The sequence below is a fragment of the Acipenser ruthenus genome, chromosome 30 (genome assembly GCF_902713425.1).
Source record: "Acipenser ruthenus chromosome 30, fAciRut3.2 maternal haplotype, whole genome shotgun sequence".
NCBI lineage: Eukaryota > Metazoa > Chordata > Actinopteri > Acipenseriformes > Acipenseridae > Acipenser > Acipenser ruthenus.
In genome coordinates this window covers 9,702,229-9,716,921 of record NC_081218.1, presented here as the reverse complement: position 1 = coordinate 9,716,921, position 14,693 = coordinate 9,702,229, and the positions used below count along the sequence as shown (strand labels likewise).

Below are 14,693 nucleotides of genomic sequence, written 5' to 3'. Positions count from 1 at the left end.
GCTCAGTTTTCAAAATAAAGATGCTATGCTTTAAGATGTAATTTTATAATCTGGCGAGCCTACTTTTATTTACAGGTGTATTTTGTACACTGTTCAATACATCAAGTTACAGGACTGCTAGGTTTCTCATGCTTTTCACCTGCTGACAGTTCAGTGTACTGTGCCCTTATTCCCCTTCAGCATGATTAGCTGATTGCATACTTCCCTGGGATGTACTCTTTGCACAGTTATGAAGCTGTGTTCCCACTGCCCCGTGTTGCTGCTCCCAGGTGCATCCTATGATGTGTTCTTGTTGAGCATTGTGCTGTTGAGCCTGATTGTCGTTTCCACAAAGGCTCAGGCTTGGTTTCAAGATAGGAAGCTCCAAGGGACGCTGATGGGTCAAAGGTTGTTATCTCTTCAACATGCAAAGATTCATTAACATGACATACAGTAACATCCATACCACATATGACCTTAAAAGAAACACCACAACGCCCACTTGATTAAATAAAAGGGCTTTTATTAAAACTACAAAACATCACACACATGGTTTTATGAATCCCTCATCGGCACAGCTGCCAGGACCTCAGTGGACAAAGCCATGTGAAGACTTTCTAAATGAAGCCTGACCCTGGCCAGGTGTGTCTCTTATGGGCTTATGTGTGCACAGTGAGCTCTCCGACACTTATCTCTCTCCTTTCTGTATCAAAGCTCTATGGTTCTTTTGGACTTTCTCTCTGGACCCCATCGTGTTCTTCGGGTTTGATAAAGAACCTTGCTTGGGTTCTTTATTGTCAATGGGTTTAACCCCCAGGGGTTCTAGAATAAGGGTCCTGGAACACCTAATAGTTCTATCTATGCTTCAACAATCCACAGTGGTTCTTTATTCAACCCAAACTACATGCAGGAAGAGTTCCAAGTTGATTTAATCTAATTGTTCTGCAATGACACTTAGAAAAAAAAGGCAGAAAGCAAGAATACCTCAGAAAACATCTGCTTGAATTCTAGAAAGCATACCTAAAAGCATCAAAGAGAAATCTAGTGTAGCGAAAGTCATGTTTATAAAAACAACAGGTTCCTCATCAGGACACACCTATGTGCACACTGATGATTCTGCTATCGGTTGCTAACAGCTCTGTTTCATATTTTAGCGACTGCCTGCTGTTAACAATTCTAGTAGAAAGTGAAAAAGCAGTAGAAAAGCTGAAGTATTAATCGGGACTGAGAGAAGAGCTCAGCTCAAGCCCTAGCTGACGTATGTGTCTTGAATGTCCTGGTGTGTCACACTACATTTATACACAGTACAGGAGCTCAAGATAGCAGTGGAACGGGAGGACCACAATTTTCAAATTCTCAATTTCTCAGTGATGTAATACCGCTTATTGTTGCAAGGTGGCAGTGTACCACCCATCAAGCTTGTCTTAATATATTTGACAGGAACAAAAGGCATAAACAATTGTACTTTTATAATAAAATAATAATAAAGGACTTTTTTCTGTCTGCAGCTTTAGTAAGCTTAAAAAAATACAAAAATAAACGTAATAACTTCAATGACAAAACATTTCAATGAGAAGACATTTTCTTTTGAAGAGGCGTTTCTATTGACGACACTGAGAAAGACTTCTCTGAACGTTTGTCATTGAATTTAATGTTTCTAAATTCAGAACAATTGAGTGTTTAATAGCTGCCATAGCAATTTAACCCTTTTCTTTCTGCCGATCTCTATGAAGTTTTTTCGTCACAGGTGCTTTTTGTGGAGCTCTCTGGCAGCATCACTGTGAGACTATCCAGTGCTTTCTCGTCACGTTGGCTAAAAGGCTGTGAATTCTTTAAGATTCCTGTAGAAAATAATGTGCAAATCTCCTATGGAATCTCACATTATATACATCAAACCTAAATTATAGTATGCTGAAGAACAGGTTTGTAAGGCCAGGGGGCAGGCACACGTATTTACTGTATTAAAAGACATGAGATAAAATCTTCTTCAATGGAAAAATAGAGATTCTATAAATTGTGTAAAACATTCATGTGCTGTTGATTCCGGGGGCTGGTCCTCACTGCTCAGGGTCCGGGGGGGTCTGTGGAAGTTGTCTGCTATACTGGGCCAGGGCCTGATAGAGGAACTGGTACTGCTCACAGGTCTGGATCATACCACCTCTGTGAAGAGAGAGGGAGAGAGAGGGGGGTCAGCCTAATCAGCCATTCCATCTCAAATACACACCTCCATTCCTGCTCATCTCCTCCCCTAACACTCTTTAAATAGCTTATTCCAGTAGTGTCCAAGTAACTCCTGTTCTTTTAAAAGATTGAGAAATGACCATGTTGGCAGTTCTGCCCGCAGATCTTGAGTGATGTAGGTTCAGTTGTTTTGGGTGTGGTTTTTGGAGTAAAGACATTGAGAAATCAGCCCCAGGTTCTGACCTGTCGATGCGGAGCTGGCACACGATCCCCAGCACGTCCACCTCACTGCTGCTCTCCAGCTGCTGGCAGCCCATACTGGTGGCGATGAAGCAACCTGTCCGCCCGATCCCAGCGCTGAAACACAAGCAAGGCACCGAGTGTGAGCGCCACCGTGCCACCCTGCCACCCTGCGACCCACTCACTACTGCTGCTTTCCTCTATAAGCCATATCGAGTGAGACTTAAGATTATTCTTTGTTTAAGATTCACTGTATCTTCATCTAAGTTTCCTAAAACCCCTTTAGAAAAGGTTCACACTTCCAGTTGTGATCAGGGGAAACTAACTTAGTCTTCTGGAATGTCTGGAGGCTAAAGTCTATATTAAAGTGTTGCGCTGCTGAAGATTCAAAGCAACTGTTTTTTGTCAAGCTGCAGTGCACATATGGACAAGTGTGTGAGTGTGTGTGTGAGTGTGTGTGTGTGTGTATCTGTGTGTGTGCCTGTGTGTGTGTGTCTGTGTGTGTGTGTGTGTGTGTCTGTGTGTGTCTGTGTGTGTGTGTTCTTCCAATGCCATTGCAGTGTATTCTAAACCTTAGCGTACATCTCACAACTACCCTACACCACTGTGCAGTGTGCACTGTGCAGTGTGCAGTGTGCAGTGCAGGGGGCTGGCTGGACGCTGTGTTAAGGCACTCTGTAGAAGCGTGTTGTGCAGTGTGGATGGTACCTGCAGTGCACGATGACCGGTCCTTGACTCTGCAGCCCCCTCCGGCTCTCCTCCACCTCCTGGATCAGCTGCAGCAGGGGTGTGGCGCAGGCGGGGGTCTGGTGGTCCGGCCAGGACGAGTACCAGTAATGTTTCACATGGCGGATTTTCTCTTCAAGCTGAATCATTGAGCATGAATTTATCAACCACCTTGAACCGTCACCAACGAGGAACTGATAGAATATTCACATAATTTTTCTCGTTTCATTTAAAAATGAATTAAAGTGGGACACCAGTTTTGATGCTTTTTTTTCCTATAGGACATTGTGCCCCCCCGCCCCCCGACTCTGCTGTGCGTACCTTGACAGTGAGCTCTCGGATAGTGTACCCTTCACAGTCAGTGACTCTGTTCACAGAAACTCTGAACCTGCCATACTGCCCTTCCTCTTCTGGCCAGTAGAGGACGCACTTCTAAAGAAGACAGAGAATGAATCAGAGATGGAACTGGATATGTTCCCATTGTATCTACTGCACTAAGTGATACTAAAACCCTGTGCAGCAGAAAATAATCAGCATGCTGTCTCTCATAAAGTTGACTCAATTCTCAATGTAGTCTTGTAAACCAGTACAATTCCAGTTAATGTACTGGTTCTTGTTTTTACTCAACTGTCTGTGAAAACCCACCCATCTGTGCAATCTGTCTGACACCACTGACTGTGTAAAGACTGGAAATGGAATGTAGTTGTTCTTAATCCAACACAAGCAGCTCTTCATTATGAATGAATGCCTTTGGATTCCCAATAGAAATAGCACATCCAGCTCTGTTCACGGTGCTTCTTAAGGGAGTATTTGCTTGGCTGTTGCTCCACAATGATGCACCCCTCTTTGACACACAGTACTGTACCTCTTTCTTCTCCTGCAGTTTGGTTATCATGATGATAATGGGGGAATCCTCCTGCCACACCATCTCCCAGAAATCAGAGACTGTGTTGACCATGGGTCCCTGGGTGGCAATGAACCTCTTCTCAGTACCTTTGTACTCCTATAGGGGGAGACAGAGGCAAGGTGAAAAGGAATTGAGAAGGAGGTTCACTTTGTATTCCTATAGGGGGAGACAGAGGCAAGGTGAAAAGGTATTGAGAAGGCAGTTCACTTTGTATTCCTATAGGGGGAGACAGAGGCAAGGTGAAAAGGAATTGAGAAGGCAGTTCACTTTGTACTCCTATAGTGGGAGACAGAGACGAGGGGAAAAGGAATTGAGAAGGTAGTTCATGTTGTACTCCTATAGGGGGAGACAGAGGCAAGGGGAAAAGGAATTGAGAAGGCAGTTCAGCACAGAAGCTCTGTATTGTGCATTGACAGTGCTTTCTCTGCATTGGGGGGATGCTTACCCGGATATAGTTAGCGTTGATGTAGGAATCACCGTCATGCCCCTTCTTCTGGAGACCCACTCGGGTCTGGGGGTCTGAAGAAAATGAGGAATTTGTTACAGTGAACCTCACTAAAGGTGGTCCACTACAGTTCTTATTTATGCATTATCCTACATACATAAAATCACACAAATTACAAAACTATAGAGATCCACCTTAAACAGAAATATATTCAATCCCAATATGGTAAATTGAGTTTTTATTATTTAAAATTCTCAACTGCAAATATTTTCAGACTTGTTGATTTAAGTTCTTTATATTGTGCTCACCTCACTGGTTTTGTACTTACTGGGTAAGATGGTTTTGTATCGGTCCTTTAAGGCACGCCCAGGGATATCCAGTTCTGCCTGGTCCACAAAATTGGGTGGGATTTTCTACAAAGGACAGCACAGATTTCCATTAAAATCTCCAACATCGTTATAAGAGATCAGAAGGAAGTAACAGTTTTTATATACATACAAAAAACTGTCAAGCAATGAAGCAGATTTATTCCTATTAATATGTATATGTGCATCCTTCAAAAAACATCAGTCTGCATACCTACTGTAAGCTGAATTACACCTGCACTACCTGAGAAAACATTGTAACCTTTAGTCTAGTTTTTAACACAGTCCCCACCGTACCGAGAACTCTGCAGCCAGTGCCTGCGTGTCCCGGGCAGCGTCCTGCAGCCTCTCCCCTGACAGCAGGTGGCTGCTGTTGCGCAGGAAGTGCAGGGTGATCTCGCGTGGTGTGGAGATGGAGCAGATTGGCTCCACATTTCCCAGGGAGCTCACATCCAGCATCAGGGACACGTTGGAGCCCCTCCTGAAAGCAAAGAGGGGGAGACACAGGGATCAGGCACCGGGGCCAGGCAGGCTGAGACAGGGTTTGAGCATGGTATACACACACTGGCAAAACTAGAAGAAACTCAGTCTAGCAGACAAATATCCAGATGTGAGTCCCTATTCGCATTGGATTGAGAAAGGTCATTTCACATCCATTTAGCATCCAGGAGAGCTGTGTTGATAGTGTTTTACTCCAAAGGGTAGCAAGTGTTTTTTTCCCTTTCTTCTTCTGTATCAACAGGTGTTTTATTTTATACCAGTATGTAAAATAAAAATATATATATTAATAAAACAAACCTTTTAAAACAGTTCCCTGCTGTTGAACAAAGTATTAATGCAATAAAGCAAATATATGAACCACAAGCCAACAGTATGTAATGTGCCTGTTTATTATTTTTTATTTAACTTAATTAGCCATTGATTCAAATCCATCTGCTTTCACAGAACCTGATCAGCACTAATCCTGGACTAACTAATGTTAGCTTAGCTAGGATTTTATGTTAGAATAGTTAAGCCTGTGACTTGTGATCTAAGCAGAACCAGCAGTGGAGAAACATACACAACAACACACAAACAGCAAGTTACTGTATATTATTAGGAACATGAATATGCAGTATAGAATAGAGATATTCATTGCTGTTAGTTAATGAATCCATGTTTGTCTTGTTGTGCCTCGGATTGGGTTAGATTCCATTTCGATTGCAGAGCAGGCTACGACCTGCAGAGGCAGCAGGGCGAGTGTGGAGGGAGGGAGGGAGGGAGGGAAGGAGGGAGGGAGGGACGGAGGGACATGGGGGAAGGAGGGACAGGGGGAGGGAGAGCCTCCCTACACACTGGAAGGAATGTGTTGTCTTTGACAGCTGGAGATGGAACAGCAGCTGGCTAATAGGGGAATGAGACGCAGGAATCCATAACTCAACGCATCCTCACCTGTGGTGTTAGTATTGTCATGTTAGCCATGACTAGTCAACACTCAATAGTACTGAGATTAGAAACACCAAAAGAAATTTGTCTTGAATATGTTTATGCACTAAGTATATGGACCTTAATCGGAAAAGCTGACAGGTACCAAATGCGCAGATAAGACTAATCTGAGAATAATTTTATTATCTTTATCACCCTCAACCTAATGCACTGTAAGCACGTAATTCAAATGTAATGGTGGTGAGATTTCTGGTGGGATGACCATGTACTTCCCTTATATAAAGTTTACAGTGGTATTGGGCTGTACTGAGGTGAGAGAATAGCATGGTGTAGTAAAGCACATGGTGCAATCATGCAAGGAAAACCACAGATATGCATGGCAAAGCACTGGTAACATCTGTGGTTATCATGCTAAAAGCATGGCAACCTGCAAAATGATTCTGCAAATTTAAGATAACATGGCACGCTTATCTAAGCATGGCAGCAATGAGGTCAGCTGTGCGTCAGCCCCTTTGAATTGGGCTGTGGTGTGAGAGCAGCTGGCCTGGTCTTACCGTTCCTGGAGCCGGCCCTGTTTCCTGGTGGCCGGTGGCTGTGGTGTTGTGTGCTCCATGGCGACGGAGCTGAGCGGAGAGTCAGTGGGGCGGAGTGGGAGGCAGGCAGGGCAGTGCTGGACCATGCTGTGCTTGTGTCCACACCCACAGAGGCCACCTCAGAGACGGCCAACCTCACCGGACACCTCCACCGGCAAGCCTACTACAGCGTGACAACTCAGCACAACACCGTCTGGATGAGAGAGGACAGGAAACAACCCTTTAATAGGTTTATTAAGAAATATACAAAACTTTAACTGACATTTTATTTATTTATTTATTTATCCAAAGAGGACCCTGATTGTGAGTACACCCACTTCTCATTTGACTCGGATTCACTTCCGGTTGGCCAATTCCAAGAAACTGAAGTTGTGTAAAAAAAAAAATGAAAAAAAAAATGAAAAAAAAAAATGAAACTTTCAACAACAAACCCACTTCCCGGTATGACCAAGCCCGTTTCTGGATCTAAAAATGACACACACCTACAGGTGCTTGCAGAAATATTCACACCAACAAGACCACATGAAACCCCTCTCCCTTAATATACAGCAGCACCTAAGGAAGTTAAGCATAGCAGCTTCTGCATGCAGTCTAGTAAACTTTCAAGCATGAGCAGCCAGCTGTGACCGACAGGGCTAGTTTAGTGTGTACAGTACAGTGTACGCACCACTATCTCAGGCATTTAATACAGAGAGCAAGCCAGGCAAAGACACTCACCTGTGAAAGAACACCAAGAGACCATGGTGTACCTACACACTGTGTGCATTATTCTAGCTGCGCTGTCTCGGCTCTGCTAATAGGGGCGGGTTCAGGTAAGGGTAGTGGGGCGCTGCTGGGAGGACGTGGTTGGAATGCAAACCCACCAGATTGACAGAATAACAGGAACAGACACGCATAGAATACTTCCATAGCTCTCTGATGCAGAATTGAACAGACACGCATAGAATACTTCCACAGCTCTCTGATGGAGAATTGAACAGACAGGCACAGAATACTTCCATAGCTCTCTGATGCAGAATTGAACAGACACGCACAGAATACTTCCATAGCTCTCTGATGCAGAATTGAACAGACACGCACAGAATACTTCCATTGCTCTCTGATGCAGAATTGAACAGACACGTACAGAATACTTCCACAGCTCTCTGATGCAGAATTGAACAGACACGCACAGAATACTTCCACAGCTCTCTGATGCAGAATTGAACAGACACGCACAGAATACTTCCACAGCTCTCTGATGCAGAATTGAACAGACACGCACAGAATACTTCCACAGCTCTCTGATGCAGAATTGAACAGAGAGGCACAGAATACTTCCACAGCTCTCTGATGCAGAATTGAACAGAGAGGCACAGAATACTTCCACAGCTCTCTGATGCAGAATTGAACAGACACGCATAGAATACTTCCACAGCTCTCTGATGCAGAATTGAACAGACACGCATAGAATACTTCCATAGCTCTCTGATGCAGAATTGAACAGAGAGGCACAGAATACTTCCACAGCTCTCTGATGCAGAATTGAACAGAGAGGCACAGAATACTTCCACAGCTCTCTGATGCAGAATTGAACAGACACACACAGAATACTTCCACAGCTCTCTGATGCAGAATTGAACAGACACACACAGAATACTTCCACAGCTCTCTGATGCAGAATTGAACAGAGAGGCACAGAATACTTCCACAGCTCTCTGATGCAGAATTGAACAGACACGCACAGAATACTTCCACAGCTCTCTGATGCAGAATTGAACAGACACGCACAGAATACTTCCACAGCTCTCTGATGCAGAATTGAACAGACATGCACAGAATACTTCCACAGCTCTCTGATGCAGAATTGAACAGAGAGGCACAGAATACTTCCACAGCTCTCTGATGCAGAATTGAACAGACAGGCACAGAATACTTCCACAGCTCTCTGATGCAGAATTGAACAGACACGCACAGAATACTTCCACAGCTCTCTGATGCAGAATTGAACAGACATGCACAGAATACTTCCACAGCTCTCTGATGCAGAATTGAACAGACACGCACAGAATACTTCCACAGCTCTCTGATGCAGAATTGAACAGACACACACAGAATACTTCCACAGCTCTCTGATGCAGAATTGCCCAGTAGTAAAATGCGAATCACCGAAGCTACGAGTTTCAACCTGACCTCAACAGTTCCAATCCAATGGACTCAGGCAGGTTCCTTCGGTTGGACACTATTGGGTTTTGACCACTTCCATGGAATACAAGAGGATCTTCTTATTAAACATTCAGGGATGTTTCAAACCCTGCTTCCTACCTATATATACATATATATATATTATTTGTTTATTTAGCAGACGCCTTTATCCAAGGCGACTTACAGAGACTAGGGTGTGTGAACTATGCATCAGCTGCAGAGTCACTTACAATAACATCTCATCCAAAAGATGGAGCACAAGGAGGTTAAGTGACTTGCTCAGGGTCACACAATGAGTCAGTGACTAAGGTGGGATTTGAACCGGGGACCTCCTGGTTACAAGCCCTTTTCTTTAACCACTGGACCACACAGCCTCATATATATTTATTAGGGGTTTTAATCGATTAAAGATTAATCTGTGGGTGTTGATCAATTAAAAAATCATTGATCGATTAATCTAGTCTACCCACGTGCCACGTGCTGTAGCAAAAAGCTGCACATGAGAAAGAAATCTAGAAAGATGGCAGAGAGTACTTCAAAAGACGGTGGCAAACGGGTTACAGGGAGATATACCCAACATTTTGCCATAGCTCAGAACAGTGTTTTTCAGGTTATTAGGGGGGCGCCAAGACCTGACTGGAAAACACTTTTTTTCTGACTTCCTTGCGATTATAAAAGCTCCACAGTAAATGTCAGAGTCGGTGGGTTTCCAGGATGATTGACTCGATCAGCTGTCCAGCCAGGCAGGGATCACGTTTAATCTGACCAGCCCCCTGTTAAATCTGACCAACCCCGTCCACAGATCTTGTGTCGTTTCAGATCTATCGTAGCTCAGCGCCTCTGTCGCTCAGCCCTCCTTCATTTGAAAGTGTAGTGGCGGCTTGTTTTAATATCAAATACATTTTGTTCACAAATAAAATAAAATCCAAATCTAGATTTAGATATAGTTTCAGTTTATAAATATGGAGGGGGGCTTAGCTTTTTGTTTAAATTAATGGGATTTGCTGCGTGCAGAATGTAGAAAACGAACAAACGGGTGCAACATTTTATTAAACAAATCTTTAATACAATCTTAAATAAAGTTATAATAAAAAAAATAAGCGGGACAAACATTCCAATTACTATTCATAATTGCATTAACATTATCTAAAGACTAGTCACAGGTGTACTGTAATAACACTGTAATAATAATAATAGTAAAATCTGTTTCATTTAAGGGGCTTTGCTGTGAAACAATTAAATGAGCTTTTAAATCCTCCATGTCCTTACTTTCTCATTTCAAAGTGGAATGAAGAACGAGAAAACGAGAGCGCAGAATTTAATAATTGACTAGTTTTTTGTGATGGAGTTAATACAATTACAAATAGTGATTGTAACAAGTTGTAACAATTTGCTCTTCGATGCTTTCCTTTCATGGCAGTACTATGAGTTTATCTTCTCATCTGTGTTGCAAGTAAGTTAATTTTTCTTTTAAACAATGTATTCTATTAGTTTAAATCTGGACATTTACAGCTATAGCCTAGTCTTAATTATGACATACTCAGCTAACTAAATTAAACTAAAAGAAATTACCTGTTAGTTTCAAGAAAAAAACAGGCCAACATATTCAACACAGTATTGGTTGTACGTAGTACCACTGCTAATTTACAGTGTTTTATGTATTATATTAAAGGACTTGCTTAGGCTAACTTCAGATTACATGCAAGTAAACATTTTTATTTATTGTCCAATTGATAAATTAAAGTTGCCTGTTAACTGTTAGGTGTCAGTAATAAATGCTTGCAAAAAATAGCATTAATACCAAGTGTTCCTTTTAGTTGTCTTTCACTACAATTGCATATTATAGCAAACGGGTTTGATTAATCGATTAATTAATCATCCAGATGGGGTGACTAATCGATTAAAAGAGAATGCCAAGATTAAAACCCCAAATATATATATGTGAGTGTGTGTGTGTGTGTGTGTGTGTGTGTGTGTGTGTGTGTGTGTGTGTGTGTGTGTGTGAGTGTGTGTGTGTGTGTGTGTGTTTATTCCACTGCTGCAGTTACTGTCACCCCAGTGCTTTCTATTGATCAAGCCCCCTCACAGTAACTGTGTATCGGAGCACAGGAAGCTGAGATGTGCTGGCTGCTAAATCACAAATCTGGAACCCAACGATAAGTAAAAACAAGCAAGTAAATAAATAAATACAGCGAAAAGAATCACACATGTAGGGTACAGAATATTATTGCTATTGTCCTGTTAGGAGACTGGAGATAATGAAAAGATGACAGCTCTTTATGATGGAAACCGGAACACTGTTTGGACCATCATAGTTCCTCTGGCCTGATCACAGTAATAATTCAGGGCAGTCTCATCCTCTTCTTATGTACAGTATATAAAGATTGCTGAAATAAATAATTGTAGACTTCTATTTCTTGTAACTTTTGACTACAACTGTATATATATATATATATATATATATATATATATATATATATATATATATATATATATATATATATATATATATATATATATAGCACACTTAGAAGTATGTGTTTTATGGCTGTCCGCCTTTGCACAGCCACACAATAAAAATTGGTTAATGGTTTAATTGTTGAATGGTGTAATTATTTTATTGAACAGTGTGGAATGTTTGAGTGTTAAATTGTAAAAGTGGGGAATGTGGTCATGTGTTGAGTGATCTGCTGATTGTTCATTAACCCTGGTCACATGCTGTAAAAGACCAGGGAAATGTTTGTTCATGTGACCAGTGTGCTGGAGAGTCTGCTGGAGGGGACCCCCTGTGTCTTCTGGTTTTCATTCCAACTGAGCACTCAATTACTTCATTAAACCCTTAATTGAACTAATAGTGTGCTTAATTAGACCTTTTTAATTGTTCTCAGATCCAAAAAAGTTGCTGATTTCAAGCTATTTATAAAATGGTATAGTTAACTTGAAATCTCCAAGTGTTTAAAAGCTGAAAACAATTTAAAAGGTCTAATGAAGCTATTGAAGGGTTTAATGAAGTAATTGAGAAGTGGGATGGCATGACACAGGATTAGGAAGCTCTGCTGTAGAGAGAGTTCAGTGAAGGTGTGAGCCAGTCTGAACAGGGAGCGAGGAACGAGGGAGATTAGTTACTGACCGGGGTAGCTGTGCTTGGCTGCTGGGTGGTCCTGTTCAGGTTTGAAAGGTTTCTAGATGTGTTTTGTTTAACCCTTGTGTTTTGTCCTCATGTTTGGTTTGGTTTGAACAATGAAAGGGTGTAAAGAAGCCCTAAACTGCATCTTTCCAGGTCTGTGTTTGCTGTTCCTGCCGTTAACCTTGCCTGCATGCCACTACACCACTATATATACATATACATATTATTATTATTTATTTCTTAGCTGACGCCCTTATCCAGGGCGACTTACAATTGTTACAAGATATCACATTATTTTTACATACAATTACCCATTTATACAGTTGGGTTTTTACTGGAGCAATCTAGGTATAGGGTACATATACAGTATGTTTTTTCAATAGAATATTACAAAATGAACTAATCCATTTTGTCCCCAGTATTGTTGGATAGATGTAAATAGCTCTCCAAACTAAACATCTTCCTGAATTAATGCATTTGGCAAACGTCACCCTAATACCAAAACCTAACAAAGACCCTGTGGGTTCAGAGCATTACAGACCTATTTCACTTTTGCAAGGTGACTTTCAAATATGATCGTGAATCTTAGCAATTCGGCTTCAAACTGTAATTGGTAAAATAATTCATCCAAATCAAGTCGGTTTTCTTAAAGGCAGAATGTTGTCCAATAGAGATAGCTTGAAGCCCACAGTGGCCATTTCACTAGATGCAGAAAAGCATTTGACAGAATAGAATAGCTACAATTGCTACAAGTGAAAACACATCCGATCCATTTAAACTGGACATTCACCAAGGCTGTCCTTTATCAGCACTAGCAATATCGAGCAGCCAGCATTAGACAGAATAAAGTGATTCAGGGAGCTGGATATCCAGAGTCACCTCAAAATATTATGCTTTATGCAGACGATAATTTGCTTACAGTTAAAAAGTTCAACTTAACTTCACTCCAGTAATAAATAAAATCCAAATATATATAGAAGCGTGGAATAAACTCCCCTTGTCACTCTGGAGAAGAAGAGACATTTTAAAAATGTGCCAATATTAGGGTTATTGTTATTGTTATATATTATATATAGTGGGGCTTATTTATACATGGAAGAGTATAGCTGTTTTTAACTGGTAAATTGGGATGTATCACTCTAATCAAGTTCATTAAGTTTTATGTTGTATTTTCTTTGCTGCGTGGCATTTGTATCACAGTCGAAGGGCTCCGGCTGTTACTTGGACCACCTGTAGTCATGAAATGCTATGAGCTAAAACTGCTTCAGAGGGCTACACTTTTCATTTGAAATACGACTACTTTGTGAAAGCTGCTAGACTTCAGTAGCTAGCAGCAGTGTTAATTTGCTGCATGTTCATATCAGCTTAGAATAAGCCACGTTATCAACTTGAGATGTACTGAACAGAATATCTACAGTTAAATGACAACCTTATGCATATACACAGTATATCTATCTCGATTTCCTCTGCAGCATTGCCTGATTTTACTTCGGGATCGTTCAAAGCGTACATGCTGTCGAGATGCTCAAAGTAGAGCACAGCCTGGGTTTGAAAATCTTACGCTTTTCCTTCTATCTTCTTATATTTAACATCAAATGACCCTTCACAGCCTGCACTGTCGGTTCTGTTCCTGTCTGGAAGTAATGCCAAGAACCACGGCTACCTCACCCGATCGTGATACACGGGCAGCGAGATTCACAAACCAGGACCCAAGCTGAGACCACTTCAATTCTCAGAACAAAAAGAAAAACACAGGCTAACAGCACTGTCTCAGGACAGGCAGCTATTGTGCTCTGTCAGATCAACGGATAAAACACTACTTTTAATTTACACACACACTGACACAAACACACACACTGACACACATACACACACAAAATACTTCATGTAGTTTACAAAAAACAAAAGAATTGCACTCAACAGTCAGATATAAAAGTTACAACAGCCTTTAAATACCGGTAGCAATTTTTTGGAATACCAAAATGCAAGAACAATAATGTATTATCGCTTTACCTGTTTTCTCAACAAATAGATCAGTTGGTTGAACTGACAAAGCTAAGGCTAGCTCCCCCTGTGCAGCACGGAGCCCAACTGACTGCGCTCAGAGTTCCAGACTCACCTAAGGCTTGGTTTAAGGGGGGCTCCTCTCCATGCTTGCTTTGTGCTCCTTGAGTGTGGGGTCTTTCCAGCCTGACTCGGAAGCCAGTGATGTGTTTTGTAACTGAATATGTTTGTAATAAATAATAAAAAAAGAGCAGTATACTGCTAATGTTCAGGAAGCTGTGGATCTGATGAGAGGCTCTTCTGGTTTGCCTCTCAGCTGCTTCCTCCCCTTTCCACCCACACACATACCGGCCCACGTACACCACAGTATCTTCAGCCAGCACTGTTGCTGTCTGAACTGAAACAAGGGGATCAGCCTAGCAGCTACCCAGAGATCAGGACCTTCACCAGGGAGGGGGCACCCAGGGAAGGGTCCTGGGAATTAGTGCAGCCAGCCTGTTACAGTGCCACAGTGTAC

At 41.8% G+C, this 14,693-nt stretch overlaps 1 protein-coding gene across 3 annotated transcripts; it reads right to left on the bottom strand.

Moving 5' to 3' along the window:
- Positions 1-485: 485 nt before the first annotated feature.
- On the bottom strand, positions 486-14,483 carry LOC117394765 (tyrosine-protein phosphatase non-receptor type 7-like). Of its 3 annotated transcripts, none has more exons than XM_033993309.3 (10): positions 14,292-14,483; positions 6,823-7,054; positions 5,141-5,324; positions 4,807-4,891; positions 4,479-4,552; positions 3,992-4,129; positions 3,448-3,558; positions 3,109-3,266; positions 2,404-2,517; positions 486-2,139 (listed from the first exon to the last, which is right to left on the bottom strand). In XM_033993309.3, the coding sequence occupies exons 2-10, from the start codon at positions 6,945-6,947 to the stop codon at positions 2,037-2,039; spliced, it is 1,092 nt and encodes a 363-aa protein (XP_033849200.1). In that variant the 5' UTR covers positions 6,948-7,054; positions 14,292-14,483; the 3' UTR covers positions 486-2,036. The 3 variants fall into 3 exon arrangements, with proteins under 3 accessions (XP_033849200.1, XP_033849210.1, XP_058861000.1); XM_033993319.3 differs by lacking the exon at positions 14,292-14,483 and adding an exon at positions 14,186-14,229; XM_059005017.1 differs by lacking the exon at positions 14,292-14,483 and adding an exon at positions 7,579-7,674.
- Positions 14,484-14,693: the final 210 nt, after the last annotated feature.

What these genes read in the sequence shown, in the direction of transcription:
- LOC117394765 (XM_033993309.3), bottom strand. Translation starts at nt 6,947, where the DNA reads ATGGTCCAGCACTGCCCTGCCTGCCTCCCACTCCGCCCCACTGACTCT. An exon ending in ATACAAAACCATCTTACCCA is followed by an intron (nt 4,553 to 4,806) that starts GTAAGTACAAAA and finishes CATTTTCTTCAG; the next exon opens with ACCCCCAGACCCGAGTGGGT. An exon ending in TGCCAGCTCCGCATCGACAG is followed by an intron (nt 2,140 to 2,403) that starts GTCAGAACCTGG and finishes CTCTCTTCACAG; the next exon opens with AGGTGGTATGATCCAGACCT.